This window comes from Eumetopias jubatus, unplaced genomic scaffold (genome assembly GCF_037043125.1).
Source record: "Eumetopias jubatus isolate StellerSeaLion01/CBP00866 unplaced genomic scaffold, mEumJub1_p1.0 scaffold_10, whole genome shotgun sequence".
Lineage (NCBI taxonomy): Eukaryota > Metazoa > Chordata > Mammalia > Carnivora > Otariidae > Eumetopias > Eumetopias jubatus.
The window spans coordinates 58,822,801-58,845,939 of record NW_028274816.1 but is presented as its reverse complement, the minus strand read 5'-3'; the positions used below and the strand labels follow the sequence as shown (position 1 = coordinate 58,845,939).

The following is a 23,139-nucleotide window of genomic DNA, read 5'->3' as shown; positions in this document are numbered from 1 at the left end:
GGGACACGTGGATGTGGTCAGCGAGAAAAGCTTGTCCTGCAGAAAATGATGGAGGGTGTGTTGTAAACAGTGTTGGGATAGAATTCTCCATGGACTCCCATGTTTCTGCATGTTTTCTGAGCGAAGGCATTAACATATTTTGCCTACATAGGAGTTTTGTCTAGCAACCAGTCTTGCAAGATGGTTATTTCCCTCAGAGCAGTTTGTTTACTGTCCAGGACAATAAAGATGTCTCTCAGAAAAAAATCTGTTTCTTGTTCTAGCTAATAAAGATAACATTCTGCTCTCATAAAGATTTATTTGTTGTCCAAAAAATAAATATGCCTCCAGAGCAGATATGTTTATAGCTCGGATTAATAAAGATAATATCTCTCTCCTGAGCAAAGATTGTGCAGATTTCCTGCTGCCTCTGATGAGATTGTGGATTTCTAAGCTTGTTTTCCTCCACTGACGTAAAAAACACTGTGCAGCATAAACCTAGAGATAGGGACTCCCTCAACTCCATAAAGAACCGATACAAAAATCTTGCAAATCACATTGGTTAATAGTGAGAAACTAGATTCTTTCCCCCTGTGACTGCAAACAGGGAAAGGGTGTTTTCTCTCATGTCTCTTATGCAACATTATACTGGAAGTCCTAGCTAATGCAATAAGAACCCAGCACCAAAAAAAGTAAATTAAAGGTATACTAACTAGAAAGGAAAAACTAAGAAGGTCTTTGCTCCCAGATGACATGATTGTCTATCTATAAAGTCACAGAAAAAATTGACAAGCCTCATGGAATTAATAAGCAATTACAGCAAGGTTCTATTAACCCTAAAAATAAAACTGTAAATTATTTTACCCACAACATGGGTTTATTCAGGAATACCAGAGAATTGCAATTTGAGACAAGCAACCTATGGCAAAAGCATAGGCAAGTCCGGAGAACACAGGGTAGGAATGCTTTTTTATTGAGGAAAGGAAAGAGTTGGAGGGGCTGTTATGAACAAAAAGTCCATTGGAGTAACTGGGAGTTTGCAGTGCAGTGGCTTCTCATTGGCTGAGTTGTGACAGTCCTTCACTGGTGGGGCTGTTGCCCAGAAAGGAGAAGATCTTTCTTTTTCCTGCTGGGTTAGTAAAATATATGCTTCTTCCTATTGAAAATGCAAGGTATGTCTCTTCTTGTTGGGGTCTGCAACTGACAAATGTTAGAGCATCAGAGCTCCCCCTTCTGGCCCCAGACTCCGTTTTAAATTGCCTTTTATTGGGGCGCCTGGGTGGCTCAGTGGTTAAGCGTCTGCCTTTGGCTCAGGTCATGATCCCGGGGTCTGGGGATCGAGCCCCACATCGAGCCCCACATCGAGCCCCACATCGAGCCCCACATCGAGCCCCACATCGAGCCCCACATCGAGCCCACATCAAGCCGCACATGGGGCTCCCTGCTCGGCGGGAAGCCTGCTTCTCCCTCTCCCACTCCCCCTGCTTGTGTTCCCTCTCTCTCTGTCTCTCTCTGTGAAATAAATAAATAAAATCTTTAAAAATAATAATAATAAATTGCCTTTTATTAATTTTTCAGTTGCAAGATGTAAGGCTAATATCTAGAAGTCAACTGTCTTTTTACATAACAGCAATGAATAGTAGGAATTTGGAATTAAAAACACAATGCTATTTACATTATTTACATTAACACTCACAAAAATGAGATCTTAGGAACTAATCTAATAAAATGTAAGATCTATATAAGGAAACTACCAAATTTGATGAATGAAATCAGAGGCCAAAATAACTGGAGAGAGATTCTATGTTCATGGATAGGGACACTCAATATTTTGAGATGTCAGTTCTTCCCAACTTGCTGTCCTCCTACATTCCATGTCTTTGGGCCATGATTTCAATGTCAGACAACCCTCCCTGCTCAGGGACTTCCTGGAAGAAGAATGGGGAGAGAAGGAGAACTTGTGGAACCTGGGACAGCAAGTCAGAGTGTGAGAAGGAGGGAGAGAAAAGGAGAAGAAGCTGGAGAGAGTCGGTGACTTCAGAGAGACAGAGCTGGGCACTGGCTCCATTCAGCTCCACATCCAGTAAGAGAGGAGGGAGGGGGAGAGATGGACTCGAAAACTGAGAGACACAGAGAGAAACAGAGTCAGACATGGAGTCAGAGAGATAGAGAGACTGAGTTAGAGTTGGACACACACAGAGGACACAGTCCTGGAGGCAGAGAGAGAGGGAAATCTCCAGAGGGTGATGGAGGCACAGGACCTGAGAGACAGAAAGTCCAGTAGATGCACCGCAGGCCTGTTCATGGGGCCACCTCTGGACTCCTGGGTCCTATTATTGGCTGAGCCCCTGCCTTCTGCCTCCTTGGTGGGGCGAGGATGCATTGATGAGCATCTTGGATTGGATATGTCCCCATGGCCAGCAGACACATTCAAGGTGCCATGATTTTTAAGCTAAACTCTGGGGCTGTTCTAATCCCAGACCCAGGTGAAGGAGCCAGGAGAGAGGTCAAGAGTAGAAACACAAAGAGAGACCCCTGAACCAGTCCCTAAGGCCACTGATCTCTATCTATCTCTCTCTCTATCTATCTATCTATCTATCTATCTATCTATCATCTATCATCTATCATCTATCTATCTATCATCTATCTCTAACTCTCTCATCTCTTGTTTTCAGTATCTCTGTTTCGAATCAATTACTTTTGAATTTACAGGAGGGTCATTCCTGCCTCCTCTGCCCTTACCTGCACACTCCCCCAGTGAGGTGGCCATGCTGCTGAGGCCCCTACTCCCCAGCACCAGAGTAGAGATTGGACATCTTTTACAGCTCCCTCATCAAACTGTGAGAATCTTTCTGGGATATTTGCCTATGATCAGAACCTGTGGCTCTTAGGGCATATGGATACTCAACTTGACTAGTTCTCCAGGCTAGTCTCTACCATGACTGTCCCGGTCCACAGGCTCACTAGCAGCAGATGGAAGATTCCCTCCATCAGTTGCCAGGGTTACTTAGCTTCTAATGTTGGCAGTCTGTGAGGGGTGAGAGGATGTCTCCCTGTTTTACCTTGCACTTATCTTATGAGTGATTTCGAGCATCTCTCAAATGATTGTTAGCTCTTTCATTTTCCCTCTGTGCACCACTTGTTCATACTGCTGCTCATTTCTCTATAGGACAAGCCATCCCTTTTCTTGCCCATGTGCAGGAGAGTCTGGTATATTCTAGATACTGATCTCTCATCTGTTGGGGACATAATCACTCTTTCCTTTCATTCTGCCAGCTGCTTATTTACTTAGCCCACCACGTCCTTCCATGAACAGAAGTCTGTAATTTCAAGATAATGAAATCCATAACATTTTTGCCTTAAGGCTGTGTCTTTGGCATCATGCCTAATATCCTCCCTTGTCCCTCCTTTACAAAGATATTCCTCTACATTTTCGTGCCCTTGCCCTATGTTTGTTTCTGATCTCTTCTGTGTCTCCTGTAAATATCTTTCTCTTTATTTTTTTTAAGGATTTTATTTATTTGAGAGAGAGAGAATGAGAGAGAGAGAGAGCATGAGAGAGGGGAGGGTCAGAGGGAGAAGCAGACTCCTGGATGAGCAGGGAGCCCTATGCGGGACTCAATCCCAGGACTCCAGGATCATGGCCTGAGCCCAAGGCAGTCACTTAACCAACTGAGCCACCCAGGCACCCTATCTTTCTCTTTATGATCTCATTCTCCCTCTTTCCCTCCATGCCTCCCTCATGCCTCTTCTTTCTGCTCATTTCTCCATCTCTTCCTCTCTCTCTTTCTGGGCTTTTTCCCCCACTTCACTCTTCAGTGGTATTGTAGTAAATAGTAGGTGATCTGGATTCAGGCTCCCTGGATTCAGCTTGCTACCTGTGTGGTTTGGAATAATATGAAATATTCATGGGAACCTGCAAAGTTCACACTGCTTGGCCCATACTGGGTGCTTAATAAACAGGAGCTGTGATATGAACCATCAGGGAAGACTCTCTTCCTGTTTCCCTCCATGTCCCCTCTCTCTGTGTCTCTACTGTCTTGTTTAGTCTCTCTCCATCTTTGCTACTTGTATCTCTAACTCAGCTTCTATTTTCCCCTGTGTCCCTGTTTTCTCTGTGTGTGCCTGTTGCTGTCTCTTTCTCTTTCACTGCCTTGCATGAATTATAATCCTTATTCATTAAACACTTTCCCCATTGGTATGAATATAACCATTATTTATTTTTCCATTCTCCTGGAAATAAGCATGAGTGGCTTCTAGTTTGGGGCCATATGAATACGCTGCTGTGAACCTTTATGTACAAGATATTTTATGAAAATAGGTAAGTATTTCTGTTGAGTGTATACCTAGGATTGAAATTGACATGGTGTGGCATGGTGAATGCCTGTTTTTGTACACCTGGGCCTGGGCCATGCTGTATCACTTGGACCTCTGGAGAGACGGGAGCTTGAGTGGTCAAGGTCCATCATGCCGGCACTCCATGCCAATTATACTGACCCCTCTATAAACTCTGGACACCAAGGCTGGGGTGAGCTTCCCTGGTTAGAAATACTTTGTACTTGTCACACATTCTTGCTGGCAGAATCAAGTGCTGTCCATGCAACTCCACTGGGAGAGACAATTGCAGATTTGTCCCTGAGTTCTCCACATTTCGATTGTTGATTCCTTTGTTGATTTTGATGTGTATCCTGTCATTGTAATAAAACATATAAACCACAGTATAACATACAAAACACAGTATGACAGTGACTCTAAAAAAACATACAAGCCACAGTATAACAGCCTTTCTGAGTTCCTTGAATCCTCTAGGAAATCATTGAATCTGAGGGTGTTTGAGGGCACCTCTAACATACCCCCATAGTAATTCAGCTTCCAGGGACTCCAGTCTCTTCCCTTAGTCTGTCCACCCACAACACAAAGCTGACCCTACTGCTCCTCTACTAACGATTTCTCTAGGGCTTCCCATGGCCTCCAGGACAAAGTGGGTTATTCTAAGTTTCAACCTTGCTGTGTTCGTCTGGTATGCCCTGCTTCCAACTTCTGTTCCTTGCTCTGTGGACAGCATCTACCACCTGTCACTGTCCCCTCTCTCAGAGTGGACACACATCCCTCTTCATCTCACCACCACCACAGAGGACCCAGACATCCACCTCTTTATGTGTGTCCTTGCAGAACCTATGTGAGATGTCTGCGGACATTGCCAACATTCCTGGGGTGGGAGGGTACCAAACTGTCCCCATTTGAGAACCACTGGAGCACACCTATCTCTGCCCCTTCCTTTCCCTCTCACTCTTTGGCTCCATGTGGGTCCCCTGCTCCCCAGCCCAAGGTCGGCGTCCCCATCCCTCCCCAGACCTCTTCCCTCTCTCTGCCCTCCCCCCTCATCTGCCCTCTCCCCTCCCTCTCCTGCCTACTCCCCCTCCTCCCCCCCAAACACTACCCCCTTCCTCTTCCCCTCCCCCTCCCTCTCCCTCTCCCTCTAGCCCTTCCTCTATAGCCCCCACCAGGCTCTAGCTGAAACCAGCCCTTCCCTGTGTCCCCCTACAGTGGATTATTGTCCTGGAGGGAGGGCTGGGCACATGAGAAGCCCCCCCTCACACACACATGTTCAAGAGATCCTTTGTTTTTCTCTCTGAGGGGTTCCCCCTCAGTCTCGTCCTGGGGGTGCTCAGCAGTGATGGGAGAGAGGGAGTGAGGCAGAGACCCAGACAGAGAGAGAGATGGGGCAGAGAGATGGAGGGTGAGACCTACAGTGACAGGGAGGCAGCAGAGGGACCCGGAGGTGGACAGACACACGGAGACACACAGAAACACTGAGACCAAACAGAGAGAGAGACAGGTATAAATCATACTCAGATAGACAGACACACAACAGAGCCACTTACTGAGAGACACAGAGACACAGGGCAGGGAGACACAGAGACACAATTACAGGGAGAGACAGAGAGACACGGGCTGCCATGGGAGGGCTTCCCTGGGGTTGTCTCTGCCACTCTCCATGGGACCCAGACCAGTACCATCTGTTTCCCTCAGTCCCCCAGCCTCCCCTGAGGTGAACCCAGGATCGGTGCCCAGTTGTTTAATCCTGTGGGAGCACAGACGCCCCCTCCCCACACACCCTGCTCATACTCACTTGTGTGAGCAGTGGGCAGCCATGAGCACCCACTGTGGGTGCACCAGCACACCCCCACAGGCAAGGCTACCATCATGGTCCACAGCCACCTGCCAGGGTTTAGAATGCTTCTTAAAGTCCTTGCCTCCTGTGATCCGGGGATGGTCCTAGGGCATAGCATCTGTGGAAGAGGTACTGGGTCAGGGCAGGTGGGAGGTGGCAATTGGGCTGGGAGGACCTGGGCTAAGAGAGGTTCCTGTGCTATGGGGTTGGAGGGACATGGGGGCAGAGGAGCAGGGCTGGGGGTCTTGGGAGATGGGCAAGAGGTATGGAAGGGCCTGGAATTCTGGAGCCATCCCTGGGATTGTAGGCTGGTGGCTGGTCTTGGGTGGGAAAACTTTATGCTGAAATAGAGCTCACCCCAGGAATCAGGGCAGGAGACAACAAGAAGGCATCTGGAGTAGGCATCAGGTATGGGGGTTGAGTGTGTTGGGATATCTGGAGTCTTTGACTGAGGGAGGGAAGGTGGTGGAAGCCGTGGATTCTGTGAGAATAAGCATTCTCCAAAGCACAGAGAAGAGCCCCAGGTAAGAAGGTCTGAGGCTGGGATATGAAGCCCAAGATGGTAGGGCTCCCAGGCCGAGGAAATGTTTAGAGACTGCCTTAAGCTTTCAAAATTTTGTAAAAGATGCAGATTTAGGGAATCAACTCTGTGGAAGACCTGGCAGTTGTAGTTGGGGGTTCTGCATATTTGTCTAGGGAAAAGCTGAGACAGTGTCTCCAGGGTCTGGTGAAATGTAACGGGATCTCCAGATTCCCAAAAGGTCAGAGGGCTCCAGGTTGCCCACTGGTTGGTCTTTCTGTCTTCACACTCAAGCTTGCAGGTAACCGCCTGCCTGCAAGCCTCCAAGCCGGTGCCCCTGGGGGAGCATAATCTCACATGTGCGTCAGACATCACGTACAGAGGGTGACTGACTTCATGCTGTGTGCTGGGAACTTGGAGGGCAACAGTGACACCTGCCCGGTGAGCCAACCTCTCCCCCTCAGCCACCTGGCCTGGGGGAGGGGACCCAGATTCGGGGCGGGGGTGTGAGGGTTAACCAGGCATCAGTCCCACTGCTGCCCAGCTGTAGAGCCGCCCCCCAGTGCCTCAGGCCTTGCCCTGTCCCACACCCCCATCCAGGTACCACCTGCACCCCAGTCTTCCACATCACAATCCATCCCTTCCTCCACGCAGCACATGCTTACTGAGCATCTGCTGCGTGCCCAACACCAACCTAGCCCCTGGGAAGACAGCAGTGACCAGATAGAGAGGAGCCCCCCCCAGGAAGCCCCCCCCCCCAGTGTGAGCGGCACAGACAGAAACAGTGAACATGACACAGAAGTGACAGTGCCTGTTAGGAGGTGCTGGTGCCGTGGGGCAGAGGGAGACATTGTGGAGCCGGGGGAGACAGCCGGTGTGCTGAGGGAGGAGGTGGGATTGAGCAGACACCTGCAGCAGGTGAGGCTGAGCCCCGCGGAACGTGGGGAAAGAGCAGAGGGAGAGCAGGTGCAGAGGCCCCGGGGGAAGTGGGCCTGGTGTGTGTGAGGGTGTCAGCGAGGCCAGTGTGGATGGAGCCCAGGGAGCAAGGGGAGAGGGCGGGAGGTGACACCGGAGGGAAGACAGGGGCCCATCCTGTGGGGCCTCACCTGGGGCCACAGGGAGGGAACTTCCACTCCTCTGAGGGACCCGGGGGCTGTGGGCAATGCTGAGCAGAAGCAGAACGGGGCCTGACTTGGGTGTTCCCAGGTCCCTCAGGCATCTGTGTGGGGTCAGGCCACAAGGGTGAAGGGGGGCGGGGAGGGCCTGGTGTGCAGTGAGGACAGGGGTGGCCAGGGTGGAGTCAGGGAGGGCGAAGAGGCCCACTTCTGCTACCTCTAAAGGGAGCCCACGGGGTTTGCTGAGCGACCGGGAGTGAAGAGAGGGGCAGACAGGACCTAGAATGATCCAAACTTTGGCCTTCGTCTCTCGGCTGAGCAGCTCCAAGGAGACGTCTACACTCACAATATCCCACACACACGACACGCAGGTGGCACCCCAGCCTTTCACCTCCCCAAGGCCCGCCTGAGCCCACCGCTCTTCCCCAAGCCCGGTCCTCCTCCACCCTTGGGTCCGGAAGTCGCCCCCCCAACTGCCCCTCCCCCAACCCATCCGACCCCAAGCCTGGCCCCTCCTGCCTCCTGGCTCTCACTGACTGTTCCCTTGCCTCAGCCCAGGTCAGGCCTGTTAGCACCTGGTCTCTCACTCCAACCTTCTTCACAGGCCTCCAGCCCCCCTTCTCCCCCTCTATCCCATCCCCCTCCCGCCCAGTAGGTCATTCTGAGCTCAGAACTCACCTTGCTCCTGGGTGCTCACTTCAGGGCAGGGCTACACGGAGTGAGCTCTATGAACTTGAGCTCACTCTAGGAACGGCACTCCAAAAAGTTGTGCCCAACCAGGACAGGGCGGAGTGTGGTCTCTCTGCCGCTCCTGCAGAGGGACGGGACTGGCCTCGGCTCTGGGGGCTGGGGGGGGGGGGGGGGCGGGGCCTAGCCGCTCCTGCAGAGGGACCGGACTGGCCTCGGCTCTGGGGGCTTGGGGGGGGGGCGGGGGGGCGGGACCTAGACTGGATGTTATCTAGGCAGGTCTAGACTGGGGCTGGGGAATTAAGTTAAATCTTTCTCAGGAGAGGGCTGGTGGCCTAGCTCTGGAGACTTAGCACGCAGGCATGCTTAGAAGCTGGACAGGAGGACCCAAAGAGTATGGCAGAGAATGGAGTCTGTCTGTTGTGAGGGAGACTCCTTCAGTTCCGGGTCCGACTCCCAGCTCAGCCTCTCAGGCAGAGAGTGAGATCAGGCAGGTTGTCTTTGCGCCCATATTCCTCATCCTTGGGGTCCAGGATGGAGATGTCATTGAAGATGAGCGTGGGAGGGAGGGTGGAGCCAGGTTAGCACTGGGGATGGACCTGATGAAGCTCACCTGCCCACCCGTCCTCCTGCTTTGTGCCGCACCAGAATACAGCCGCCCCACGCTGTCGACAACCGGGCGCTGCTCAAGCTGAAGGCGGCAACCACCGACTCCAGCTACATGGGCTCCACCGGCATCGCCCCAAGTGTGTCCGCCGGGGTACCCCCTGCCTTATCTCCGGCTGGGGCTGGAGGAGGACAAATGAGCCCTATCTTTAAATCTCACTGTTGCCCGTACTTGACTTTCTCTGCTCTCCTCGCGGTGTGTCCCAAGCCAGTCCCCCAGGGCTGCGGTGTGGCAAGAGGCGGGAGGTGACCGAAGAGGCCTGCAAAAGTTGCTGCACCATCCCTGCACATTCTGTTCCAGCAGCACAGGCTGAAAGGCAAAGGGCCCTGCATTTAAGATCTGGGAAAGGCAGGGGAGGAAGGAGGAGACCTGTCCACAGGGAGACAGGAGTGGGCCGGAGAGAAGGAGAGAGTGGATGGAAAGAGACGGAATGTGGAGACACGGGGGTAAAACAGAGCAGGAGACAGGCCCCATGCAGAGAGAGGGAGGGAGAAAGAGGAGCTGTGGAACACAGAAGAACACTCCAGTGGGGCTGCAGGCGCAAAGAGAACAGAACGGGAGTCGGTGGGCCATGCAGAAAGGAGGGCGGTTTGAAGGAAAAGGAGGAAGGAGATGCCCAAAGTGAGATGAAGAGAGACGGAGGAAGGGAGAGATTCTGACAGAGAGAGGCAGGAAGAAAGAAGCAGAGGGAACCAGAGGGGAGACAGAGAGAGGGAGAGAGGAAGATGGAGAGAGGCAGCCCTGGGGGACCCCCGGAAGAGCAGAAACTGAACTTCAGGATGGAGCAGGCAGAGGGGGGCCCAGGCTCTGAGACGGCAGCTCCTGGGGAGCGCATGGGGCCGGGGCGGATTGGGCGGCGGGAGCGGGGAGGCCTGTCCCGCCCGCCTTTGTCTTTTGTCCTGTTCTCTCTCTACCCCTCTTCTCCGTGTCATAGTCTCTCTCTCCCCCCACTCCACCGCCACCAGCTTTGACGTTCTGCCTGGCTTGGATCTTGGTCCCTTCCCTCTGTCCCTGAAGGACGGCGGGAGCCCTCTGGTGGAGGGATGCTCGCAGGACCTTGCGTCCATGGGAGTACAGCCCTGTGGAAGACCCCAGCACACCAAATACCTACACAGACCTGTGCCCCTTCACGGATTGGATCCAAAAGTTCCTGCAGAACAACTAAGGACAAACCCCAGGACGAGTCTCCAACCTCCCCTCTCTGCCGACGCCAAGATCCACCTCCTTGAGTTTCCGAATTCTGCGTGCTTCCCCCAAACCCTCCTCCCTCAGACCCAGGTGCAGACCTCCCGTGGACAAGCGCGCATTGGCGCCACCTAGCGGCGGGAGCCTTCCGGGACAAGAAGAAAAGACGCAATGTTTTCAGTCTCGGTTCCCTCCTGCTCTCCCCGGCACAGAATGAGAAATAAAGTCTCAGAGATAACCTAGTAATCCTAGTTCGTGCATGAGGCGTTCTCCCTGCTGGATAGAACACTCTCACGCTGGGGCCCCACATATCTGTTTCTTCTCCCTGGGACTCAGTGTCCCCATTTGTAAAACGGGAGTCCCCATAAAGGAATTTCAGAGAAAGGTGCCCTATCTGAGAGGTGGACAGACTCGGATTCTTCAAGTCCCCGATCTGCCGCTGCCCGACTGTGTCATCTAAGAAAGACTGTACGAGCTATCTAAGAAAGACCGTACGAGCACCCCTCCCTTTGATTTTTGTTCCCAGGGGAAACAGGACTGCAAATGATCTGGGATTACTCAGCACTGATTAAATGCCAGGCACGGGTTTCAGGCACTATTGCCTCAAAACACTCCTATGAGGCAGAAGCAATTATTCTCATCTTATAGATGAGGAAACTGAGGCATAAGGAGGCCAAGTGACTTGTCCAAGTTTGCACAGTATTAGGGGTTGGAGGCAAGATGCCAACCCAGGTCCCTGGCTTTAGAGTCCACATCTGAATCACATCCTGTGTTAACCAGTCTTTTAAGTGCCAGTCTAATTTTATGATTTACACACCTGTTCCATGCATATTACCTCATCCAACCCAGAGACCATCCCCACCCTTTTTCCACTCCTATCCCACACTGAGACCCTGATAACCAGAGAAATGATGCTCTGCACCCAAGGGGTAACAGGACCACTTGGATCATTCTCTTGCTACCCCCCAACTTCTGCAGCCTGGATAACCTTGAACGACTGGGGCCCTCCCCTCCCCACTGTCTGTTCGCCAGTGAAATGGGGTGAAATTAACAGTGCCCTTAGCTCCTTACAGGCACTAGCTCTTAGATACTCCTTGGAAAACTGTATGAGGGGATCTTCTGATTATCTGATTTTAAGGATGAGAATCAGAAGCAGAGAAAGGAAGACACACCAGAATCTCCCAAACTAGCAAGTGGTGAAGCAGGGGGTCTGAGCCCAGGTTCTCTGACTCCAGAGCCAGTACCCTGAAACACCACCTTCAACTGGCCCCACAGTGAAGGTGGGGGGTGGTGAAGGGGAGCCTCAGGCACCAGGAGTCCAGTCCCATTCCGGGGTGGGAGGGACACAGTGACTGTCTCCCTGGGGAAGGGGGTTCAAGATGAGGCTTGTTCAGACGGAGAATCCCAGCCTCAAATGCCTCGCTGAAGGCGGGGACCTTGTCCAGGGGTGATGCAGAGTCACCACTGAAGGGCTGTGAGCAGGGGAGGAAAGGGGTCAACTCTGAGCGTAGAGAGACCTTCTGATACCACCTGGTGTTGGGTGGGAGGAGACAAAAAAGAGGATGGGAGGCTGGAGGCCAGGGTCTAGGAGCAGAGGAGGATGCCTGAGCTGCAGCCAGGCCACGAGAATGGAGAGAAGGGATGGAGCCGGAGCTGTAGGAGATAAGGAAAAGGAAGGGTCGGGGACAGTGCCTGGGGGACTGACCACAGGACTGGGTGAACGGTAGAGCTGTCCCTGAGATGGGAAGCATGGTAGGAGGAGTTTGGGGAGAGAGAAATGAGTTAGGACACAGTGAGTAAGAAGGACCTGAGGACATTGGGGGTGGGAGGACGTCCAGGAGCAGGTGGCTGCCCGAGGCTGGAGTTCAAGATCAGATGAAGGAGACCTGCGCTGTTGGTGGTTGAACCACAGGAATTGAGGAAAGAAAGGCTCCAGGCTTCGGGGAGTGTTCGCAGGAGGAGCAGGAGCAAGGCAGACTCAGGCCGCCTGTGGAGGTGAAGGACAACTGGAAAGAGGCCCAGGAGGACGTGGATCCATAGCCCGGGTCTGTGGCGGTCCGAGGGGGCGGGAGGAGGGGCGCTGACGTCACCGCGTCGGGGGCGGGGCGGGGCGCCCACCCAGGGAGCCTGTGAGCCTGGGCTGCGCTAGGTGTGAGATCCGTCGGTGTCCCCATCGGTGTCACGGGGATGTTTACAACACCTGCCTGCGTGATTTAGTGGGAGGAACACATGCGATCATGATGGAAAGCGCTTAGCCTGGCACCAGGGAAGCTGTCATGATGATTACCCCAGGGGTTCACCTCCTTCCCCTCGTCACCACCCAGGTCCAACAGAGGGAGGTGGTTCCCGGAGTTGAGGCAAACTGGCCAACCAGGTGCTGCAAGAGTCAGAACAATGGATTCCTCTGCACCCTCTGCGTGACCAGTGCCTACGACGCCCCTCTCTGGCCTTCAGTTTTCTCCATATTAAGAAGCCGGGGCGCCTGGGTAGCTCAGTCGTTAAGTGTCTGCCTTCGGCTCAGGTCATGATCCCAGGGTCCTGGGATCGAGCCCTGCATTGGGTTCCCTGCTCGGCAGGAAGCCTGCTTCTCCCTCTCCCACTCCCCCTGCTTGTGTTCCTTCTCTCACTGTTGTCTCTCTCTGTCAAATAAATAAATAAAATCTTAAAAAAAAAAAAAAAAAGAAGGAAGCCATGGTAACCACTTCACAGGGCTATCAGGTGGATAAACGAGGTAAGGTACACAGGAACTGTCCAACTGAAACTGTGGCCCACTGTGAGGCCTAGAGACTATCAGCATGAATTTGTAGCCAGATAAAGAGGCAAAGGAGTTCTAGAATACCTTCTAGCCTGGGAATCCAGAATGTCTAAATGTCTGGGGGTTCCAGAACATCTAAGGATCTAGGGTTCTAGAATATGTGGAGGTTCGTGGTTCTAGGCAATTTTAAACTCTTGGGTTCTAAAGTGTTCAAGGACCTAGACTTCCAGGGTACCTTAGGTTCTAGATACTAGATTCTACAATCTGAAGGTCTGGTATTCTAGAGATTTTGAGGGTCTATCGTTCTAGAATAACTGAGACCCTAAGATTCTGGAATAACTGAGGGTCTGTAGTTCAGGAATATCTGAAAGACATCTGGTGGCTTAGATGCCATCATTCTCACATATTATCTGTGGAGAAATCAAGGGCCAAGGACCCATTGGCATTGGCCACTGATCCCCTATACAGTCAGCCCTGTTCATGCAGCCCCTTCCCATATAGGTGATGGCTTTTCAGATACTGAGAGGGACCATATTTAAAATAGGTCCCATCCCCTGGGTGATCTGAGGTCAGTCCCTCCTGCTCTCTGTGCCTCCTCATTAGTTAAACAAGCTAGGATAGACTCTAGAAAATTGCTGAGGGCCCTCCTATGGTCCTGAGACACCAGAGGACAACTTCAAATTCCCAAAGCTTTGAGTCATTTTAATAATGATCACCAGAAAGCAGAATCCAGATTTCAAGCACCAAAATGCAGAATCAAGACCACAAGATCCAGATTAAGGATTCCAGTCTCCCAGTGTCTAAATTCATACTACAGAGAAGGTTCTAGTAATCTCTGACTCATGGAACTCAGGCCCATCTCTCCCAGTCCAGCCTTTTAAATGCACAGTGCAGGTTTGAAACTCCAGACTTTACACTCCAAAGTTAATCCATGAAATCTTAAAAGTCTAGGCCCAGACTCTAGAATCTAGGCCCCAAAACTCAAAATTCAAAATCTACCATTCATGCTCCAGGCCCCAGGCTTCACACAGCAGATGTGAGGGTTTCTGACCTCAAGTCCTAGGTTCCAAACACCAAATTCCAGACTCCTAGTCTGGACTCTAGATTCAAAGGCCTTGGATCTAGAATCCAAGACTAAGACCTGTCACTCAAAGACCAGACTCTAAGTTCCAGATTCCAGACCCAAACTCCAGAATTCAGACTCCAGAATCCATACTCTATACTTCAGGTCATAAATGCCTGACTCTAGACCTCCAAACTCACAGTCCAGAGTTGGAGATCCACAACAAAAAGTGTAAAACCCAAGATCCAGAATCCAATACCCAGGATCCAGAGTTAGGAGGCCCAGGCACCCAGATCCAGAATCAGAGATCTGAATCCAGAACCCAAAATCCAAAAGTGGAGATCCAGATCCAGAATCCACTGTCCAAAATCAGAGGTCCAAGGTTCAGAATCCAGAACTGAGGGGTCCAGATCCAGGTCCAGAATCCAAGGATTCAGAACCCTACTCCAGGCATAAGAAGCATGGCTCTAGATTCCAGTTTCCACACTCTAGACCCCAAATTCCAGGTTCCATGTTACAGAATGTTGGTCCTATCTGTTGATTTCCTCTGATTTGGGGCTCTTGCCCTCCTACATCCTCGCCCTTGAGGAACTGTCCCTGGCAGGGAATTCTTCCTGACAGACTCAGACAAAAGCTTCAACCTAATAAATGCTCATTAGGCCTTGTCCCCCACCCCACTAGCCACCTAGGCGTCCCCGCCTGTAAACCTGACTCTCAACCACCTCCCACCCCACCCTACCCCCTAGACCTGGGTGGGGCCAGGAGCTTATAAATTCAGGTATTCAGGAGCCTGCTCCCCTTCTCTGGCATCCAAGCTGCCCCAGATGAAGCTGGAGGATCTGGAGGGGGTGAGATCTTTGAGACAAGAGCTGGGGGGGGTGCGGATTGAGAGACACGCAGGGAGACACAGGTCTGCCCTGGTCTAGGGGAGACACTGGATGCCCTGGTCCCAGGGAGCAGACATGCACTGCCCTGAGGGACTTGAGTTTCAAGGGCACCTGTGTAGGTCCATGTGTCCTTTACTGAGGCCTCAAGTTGGACCTGAACCAAGAAAATGTCCTGGAGATGCAAGAAGGAGCTGCAGGGGGGGAGGAGGTGGAGTGAATCAGGAGGGTGTCCCTGAAAGCGCTTGTATCAGATCTAAGAACAAGGTCAGGGGTTCAAGTCAGCTCAGCTCAACCTCCCCAGGTGTCCCAGGTGCCAGGCCCCAGGCTCGGCAATGCTGGGGACACAGAGACGACCTTACCTGAGGGTTCCTGGGAATCTGTGAAGTCATGGAGGCACACCAGGGGCTGTGAGGCCCAGAAAAGATACCTGTTAGGTCTCAGGGCCTCCCAGAAGAGGTGGGAGCTGAGCCGTGGAGGGCAAATATGAATTTGGAAGATGAGGGGAGCTGGGGCCTCCCATGGACTGGACCCTTCACCAGGAATCCAGTGTCCAGTCAGGCCAGGCCTGCCCACAGCAAATTCTTAGTCTGGTGGGGGAGGCAGACACCACTGACTGGAGATGGTCAGAAAATCCCTCAAGGAGGAAGTGGACCCTGAAGGGAATGGCATACCTGGGAGGAGGAACAGCCTGAGCAAAGGCATAGAGGCATGGAATCACAGGAAGGAAAATGGGAGAATCAGCTGTGTCTAGAAGGGCAAAGTCATGAGAGACCCAGTCAGAGGAGCTGGTAGAAGGGGAGAAATCACTCATGTCCTCGAAAGTGAGGCCGAGGAGCTAAGACTTTATCTGGCGGTGCTGGGGATCCATGAGGGCTGTAAGCAGGAGTGGGATATGGTCAACTCTGGGTGTGGAAAGACCCTGCAGGGCCATGTAGGAGAACAGGCTGGGGGGGGGGGACTTGACTGGGGGACAGACGGCAAGGGTGGGGGGCTGGGGGTTACCCAGGAGCCCAGGTAGGAGGCTGGGATAGGGTCTGGGGGAAAATGTATTCTGAGCCAAAGCCTGGAGCATGGAGAGAGATCCAGGAGCAAGTGCGTTGGTGCTGGGATCTGACAGGCTGTGGGGGCAGCTGAGGGTTTGTTCTGGTGCCTGGAGGAAAAACATAACCCTCAGAGATGGAGAACCTGGGGGGGCGGAGGGGGGAGAGCAGTCTGTGGCGGGGGTGGGGGCACAAAGATGGTGGAAGAAATTTCTCAAGCAGCAGGTGGGATGGGTTTGTGTCTGGAGGGATCCACGTTGGGGCACAAGTGCCCCACCTCATCCCGGTTCACTCTCTCCCCTCCCCAGACTTCAACAGAACCCTCATCCCTGCTCTGCAATGTGGCTTCTCCTCACCTTCTCTTTCCTGCTGATGTCTGCAGGTGAGGTGGGCCCAGGTCAGGTCTGGGTCTATGGGAATGTGGTGCCCCTCCCCCACACCAGGAACAAATCCAGGCTCTGCAGTCTTCCACTACCCCTCATTGCCCCTCCCTGAGTCCTCACCCTACCCCAAGACCGTCAGGGGCCTGGGGCTGCTCTAGAGTCCCCATGCCAACTGGGGCCTTTTGCTGCTCCTGACAACAAGAACACAGACCTGAGTTCGAGTTCTGGGGCTGCCCTTTCCTTGCTGTGTGACCTTGAGGAAATTACTTCACCTCTCTCTACCTAGAGTGCCTTCTCTAGAAGATAGCACCTACCTCTGACAGTAATGGCAAGGTTTCAATGGCATAATGTAGATAAAGCTCATAATAAGCCTTTAAACAAGTGTTAAGAGGCCAAGGACACAGACTTCTGGGCTCGAATTCCAACTTACCATGTTCAGGTTACTTAACATCTCTGTGGCTCGGGATCCCCAACTGGACCATGGAGATAACAGCAGACACCTCCAGGGTTGTGAAGATTAAATCTGGTCCCGTGGGTGAAGCACTAGAAGGTACTTGGTCCAGGGTAGTGCCCTGTAAGGACGTGGTGGCATTGCTGAGTGCTGGGTATATGCCAGACACTCATGTGGATATATGCCAGAGCCCAGCTAATTCTCAAAACATCTCTATGGGGTAGGGTCTACTGACCTCATTTGACAGGGGAAGGGGCTGAGGCTGGAGGAGAGTGGCCACTATGTCAAGGTGACCCTGGGAGGCAGGAAAACTCCAGCCTCCATGTTCAGCTACCACCCATGGAGAATTTAATTGTAACCTGATGCCTCTACACTGGAGAAGTTGAGGGTGGACTTTCATTATATCCCCACATGACCCTCGCCTCTGGGGGCCCCTTGAAGCTCCCCCCTGCTGCCAGCCTCCCCTCAGGCTTTCTCTGTGCTCTCTCCTCCCTGCCTCCCGCCTGCCCACTGCACCCAGCCAGGGCCTCCACCTTCCTCCGGCTTGTACTGGCCAGGGGCAGCCTCAATGCCCAGCTGTTCAGCCGCACCCTTTGTCCTTCTTTGCAGGACAACAACCCCACCGTTCCCTTGTTAAGCCCCCTGTCCACCACATCCGCATTCCCCCAGCCTTGCCAGGGCCCTTGGCACAGTTCCTGACCCTGGCAGGCAGACGATGGGCATTTGGTCTGGCTGTGCAAATTCCTGCCCCAGGGTGGGTGTCTGTGTGCCTTGCTGTGACCTTCAGGGGTCATATCCCCATTGCCCAGTAGCGGATCATGGTCTTATAACCTTGAAATATCCCTGTTTATATCCTTGTGCATGGTGCAGTGTGTGTGTGTGTGTGTGTGTGTGTGTGTGTGTGTGTGTGGTGGGTTTTCAAAGCCCTGTGTGTCCACATCCTGCCCACATATGTGAACTGTGTTCCCTATGTGAAACACAATGACTTTGAACACCAAGTGACTGACTGGGGGGCTCATCTAGAGATGGGAAAATATATCATGTCCTATGTCTCTGGCTATGTTTTTGACCTTGGATGCCTAGCCCTGTGTCCATTGTTTCCCTGGGGTCTGATCTAGTGGGTCCACATCTGAGTGTTGGCTCTCTGGGTTCATGTCTCTTACTCTAAATCCCCACAGTGACTTGAAGACGAATCACAATTTTGACCTTGACTATCTTCATCTAAGCCTGATCACATGTCTGACTTTGGCTAAATTTCTGTCCAGAACCTAAATATCTACATGTATCTCTGCATAAATAAATCTATGTGTCATTTGTTTAAAATAACTAGTCTTTATTAAGCAACTATAATAAGCCAGACATCATAGACACACACACACACACATGATCTTATTTAATCCTTACAACAATCCCATTTTACGGATGAAGAAACATAAGCCCGGAGAGGTCAAATAATTTGCTCAGAGGCTCACAGATAACATGTTTGGACCCAGGGGCTTTACTCTAACATTCCAGATTCAACCACTATACTTATACTCATGTCTGTGAACAAGTCTTTGGAGGCCTGAGTGTATATGTGTGTCTCTCCCCATGTACCCTTATTAAGGACCCCACCTTGTTGTCCAGTCCCTGTGCGTTAATGTGCAAGTCTGTGACTGGTATATTCAGACCCACACTGGAGACTTGGTGTTTTTTAAAGATTTTATTTATTTATTTGGCAGACAGAGAGAGACAGCGAGAGAGGGAACACAAGCAGGAGGTGTGGGAGAGGGAGAAGCAGGCTTCCCGCTGAGCAGGGAGCCTGATGCGGGGCTCGATCCCAGGACCCTGGGATCATGACCCTCACTGAGGGCAGACACTTAACCAACTGAGCCACCCAGGCACCCCTGGAGACTGTAAATTTAGGTGTGAGCTTCTATGTGCAAATCAGTGTCTGTGGATATGTGTGTGTGCGCGCACACACACCCATGCTATAACTGTCCAGAGTCATATGTATCCATGAATGTCTGTGCTGTGATTCTTGAAGCTGCAACCCAAGTATATACAAGTGAATTTCAGCTTAAAGTGCTCTCTCCCTCAGTTCCTAAGTTTGGAAGACTGGTTGTGCCTATGTTTGCCCATGACCTTGTGTGGCCACATCTGCATTTGGCTGAGATGTCCAGACTCTGGAGCCAAGACTGCGTGTCATACATATCGAGTGGCCCCATCCTTTTGATGTCTGTGACAGCTTGGCGATGACCTTGAATGGCTGGTTCCAAGTGGCCATCTCTCTGGCCCTGTATCCAGTGTCCCTGTCTCCACTCCTAATCTCAGAGGACTTCTTGACTTCTGGTCCTTTCCCACCTCCCTGTTCTCCCAGAATCCTGTAGTAAATGGGTGAGGGCCAAGGGCAAGGGGACAGTTCTGGAGAAAACAAGCAGTAGTTGTAAAAGCCAGAGAGAAGGCTGTGCTAAAAATCCAAGGACAGGGACGTCCTAAGAGATTGGGGGAAAGCAGAAGTGAAAAATACATAGTATGGGCAGGGTGCGGGCAAGGTGTAGGGCCCAAGGAAAAGGATTCTGTCCTCAGGGACCCTCCTCTGCCCCCTCTCCCAGCAGCCCGGGACGACAGGATGCTGGGAGGTGAGGAGTGTGAGCCCCACTCCCAGCCGTGGCAAGTGGCCTTATTTGAGCGTGGGCGCTTCAACTGCGGTGCTTCCCTCATTTCTGCACACTGGGTGCTGTCTGCAGCCCACTGCCAAACCCGGTACGAAGACAGGGCTCCAAGTCCTGAGGGGCATGACAGCAAGAGTCTAGGGATCTGAGAATCTTGGATTCTGAGGAGGAAAGAGCAGGAGCCTGGGGGTTGTGTTCCGGGTGGGTGCACCTCCTTGGTCCCTGAGGGGCAGCGGCTCCAGCTATTATTGGCTTCAGCGCCTTGGGCAGAGGGTAATGGCATCTCCAGATTCCCGCAGGGTGGGGGGGACCCCAGCTCGCCCGCTCTTTGATCTTTCTGTCTACTCCTCACTCCACTTGCGGGTAATCACCTGCCTGCACAGCTTCCTGAGAGTGCGCCTGGGCGAGCACAATCTGCGCAAGCGCGATGGCCCCGAGCAGCTGCGGACTGTGGCTCGCATCTTCCCGCACCCGCGCTACGAAGCAAGCAGCCATCGCCACGACGTCATGTTGCTACGTCTAACCCGGCCCGCGCGCCTCTCCCCGCAAGTGCGCCCTGTGGCGCTGCCCACGCGTTGCCCCCAACCGGGCGAGGCCTGCGTGGTGTCCGGCTGGGGCCTGGTGTCTGATGACAAGCCTGGGACCAAAGGGAGCACAGAGTCACAAGGTGCGTGAAAGGATGGTGCTGGGTGTCGGGCCTCCAGGGACCCTATTCTCCAGGGCTCTTGGGCGAAGACAACAAGGGCCTGAAAATACGGATTCACTCCAAGTCCACTGTCTTCCGCAGTGAGTCTCCCGGATACGCTGCATTGTGCCAACATCAGTGTTATCCCGGCCACATCTTGTAAGAAGGACTACCCAGGGCGCCTGATGGCCTCTATGGTGTGTGCAGGAGTAGAGGGCGGAGGCACGGACTCCTGTGAGGTCAGAGCCATGGGGTAGGGGGACAGGTTTGGGAGTTGGGATGGGATCAAGTTGTGCTTGCTTTGAGCCAGAGAAGATGCTAGGGGTAGGTTTGGGGATGGAGAAGGAAGAGCATTTAGAATGGAGGTGAGGTTGGCGATGGATTGGGTTGTGCTTGGGGTGCACGATGTGGCGGTTGGTTTGGAATGGCCTGGGTTTGAGTTAAGAACAGGAATGGGCTTGGGGCACCTGGGTGGCTCAGTCAGTTAAGCGTCTACCTTCAGTTCAGGTCATGATCTCAGGGTCCTGGGATCCAGCCCAATGCCCGGCTCCCTGCTCAGCGGGGCATCTGCTTCTCCCTCTCCCTCTGGCCCTCTGCTTGTGCTCTCTCTCTCTCTCTCTCTCTCAAATAAATAAAATATTTTTTTAAAAAAAGAATAGGTGGGCACCTGGGTGGCTCAGTCAGTTAAGCATCTGCCTTCGGCTCAGGTCATGATCCTAGGGTCCTGGGATCGAGTCTCGCATCAGGCTCTCTGCTCAGCGGAGAGCCTGCTTCTCCTTCTCTCTCTGCCTGCTTCTCTGCCTACTTGTGCTCTCTCTCTCTCTGTCAAATAAATAAATAAAATCTTTATTAAAAAAAGAATAGGAATGGGCTTGGTTTGATTTTTTTTAAGATGTATTTATTTATTTTAGGGAGAGAGAGAGAGAACATGAGGTGAGAAGGGGGCAGAGGGAGAGGGAGAGAGAGAATCTTGAGCAGACCCCCTGCTAAGTACGGAGCCTACAGCCTGGAGCCCTATGTGGGGCTCCATCTCAGGACCCTGAGCAGAAATCAAGTTGGACGCTTAACCGACTGAGCCACCCCAGCGCCCCTGGTTTGATTTTAGATGGAAAATATGTTGGGTTGAATTGGGGATAGGGCAAACTTTGTCTAGGATGTGAAAGACATGATGACTGGGATTGGTTGTGTTGGCAGTGAGGACGGGAGTAGGTCGGGTTTGATTCTGAATGGGGAAGATGTAGAGGTTTGATTGGGTTGGGGTTACATGGGCAGGATAGAACATGGGTTGGCCGAGTTGTATTGACTTGTGTTGGGCTGGACTTGGGTTGGATCGGTTTGGGTTAAACTGGGCTGTATTGAGTTGATTGGGGCGGGATTGCATGGGGTGGGGTTGGATTGGATTTTGATTGAGATTGTGAATGGTGATTGGGGTAGGGATGGGGGCACTGGGATCCAGAAATTTCCCATTCACACTTTCCCTTCTTCTCACAGGGTGACTCCGGGGGACCCCTGGTCTGTGGGGGAGTCCTGCAGGGCATCGTGTCCTGGGGTGATGTCCCCTGTGACACTACGACCAAGCCTGGAGTCTATACCAAAGTCTGCAGCTACTTGGAGTGGATTAAGGAAACCATGAAGAAGAACTGACAATTTTGGTCCACCACCTATGTCTCTGACTTGAACAGAAGCTCCCAGAGCTGACCAGCAGCTGACCTGACCTGGGACAGTGTTGGGCCATCCCTCAAGACCTCACTTGTCCAAGGCACAGATGTGAGCCAAGGACTTGTCCCGTCTCAGGCCAGAGCCGGTGCTCAAGGTCACCTGTTTAAACACCGAGATAACAAGAGTGCTGATGCAAGTTTCTCTGTAGGAGTTTCTGTGACTTTCTTCTGGGGATGAAGGGAAGTGGGAGCCAGAGACTGGTTGGGGACCCAGAGCTACTGTATATTGTTCCTTTTCACCCACTGCCCCAATACCTAGGTGAAGAGAAATGGCTTGAAGTAGGGCTCTCTTCATTCACATATGCATAGGATCGGCTGTGTAATCTTGAGGAAAAGACCCAATGCCCCTCAGCTTCGGTTTCCCCATCTGTAAAACAGAGATCATATTGCTTACCTCACAGGGTTGTAAGAATTAAATGAGGAAGTTCATATGAACTGATTCAAATAGTGCCTGGCACTGGGGAAATATATCTCTGGACCCCAGTGAAAAGACCCAGCACACACTAGATGATCAAGAATGACCTCACTTTCGGGGCACCTGGGTGGCTCAGATGGTTAAGCGTCTGCCTTCAGCTCAGGTCATGATCCCAGGGTCCTGGGATAGAGCCCCACATCGGGCTCCTGGCTCAGCAGGGAGCCTGCTTCTCCCTCTCCTTCTGCCTCTCTCCCTGCTCATGCTCTCGCTCTCTGTCTCTCTCTCTCTCTGTATCTCTGTGTCTCAAATGAATAAATAAAAATCTTAAAAAAAAAAAAAGAATGACCTCATTTTCTTCGCAATTTATTTGTGGGCCCCCTGGTAGCCAGGCAAAAAGGCAAATGCTCTCCTTTCCTTAGGCAGGGCTGCTGACATACAGCGGAGGCTGGGTTACCCTGCGACCTACTTTGATTTTACTGAAGAGCCAAGGGAAGGTGTCAGGGGCCTATGAATTTAACACTGAGGCTGCAGAAATCTGCTTCCCAATTCTCAGCAGAGATCCCCCCAAATGTGATCTTCAAGGTCACCCAATGTTGAACTACATGAACCTCGTTCCTGAGACCTACATATTTTAATGGGGGAAGGGAAATTAGAATTTGTGGAGAGGATGCTCTTGATGGTGGAAGGCAGATTGTCCGGAATTCGTGGGACTTTGGAGACCATAACCTTGAGTATCCAGATCTGGGGAGCAAGGAGTATG

The 23,139-nt window shown here is 52.2% G+C and overlaps 1 protein-coding gene across 1 annotated transcript; it reads left to right on the top strand.

Moving 5' to 3' along the window:
• Nucleotides 1-16,412: 16,412 nt before the first annotated feature.
• Nucleotides 16,413-21,890, top strand: KLK15 (kallikrein related peptidase 15). The gene is made up of 5 exons (XM_028091564.1): nt 16,413-16,455; nt 19,502-19,652; nt 19,945-20,228; nt 20,349-20,485; nt 21,738-21,890. The coding sequence occupies exons 1-5, from the start codon at nt 16,413-16,415 to the stop codon at nt 21,888-21,890; spliced, it is 768 nt and encodes a 255-aa protein (XP_027947365.1).
• Nucleotides 21,891-23,139: the final 1,249 nt, after the last annotated feature.

Bases quoted from the DNA above. Each gene is read 5' to 3' on its own strand.
- KLK15 (XM_028091564.1), top strand. From the start codon at position 16,413: ATGTGGCTTCTCCTCACCTTCTCTTTCCTGCTGATGTCTGCAG. The intron at 19,653-19,944 runs GTACGAAGACAG...CTGCCTGCACAG, and splicing joins GCAGCCCACTGCCAAACCCG to CTTCCTGAGAGTGCGCCTGG. The intron at 20,229-20,348 runs GTGCGTGAAAGG...TGTCTTCCGCAG, and splicing joins AGGGAGCACAGAGTCACAAG to TGAGTCTCCCGGATACGCTG.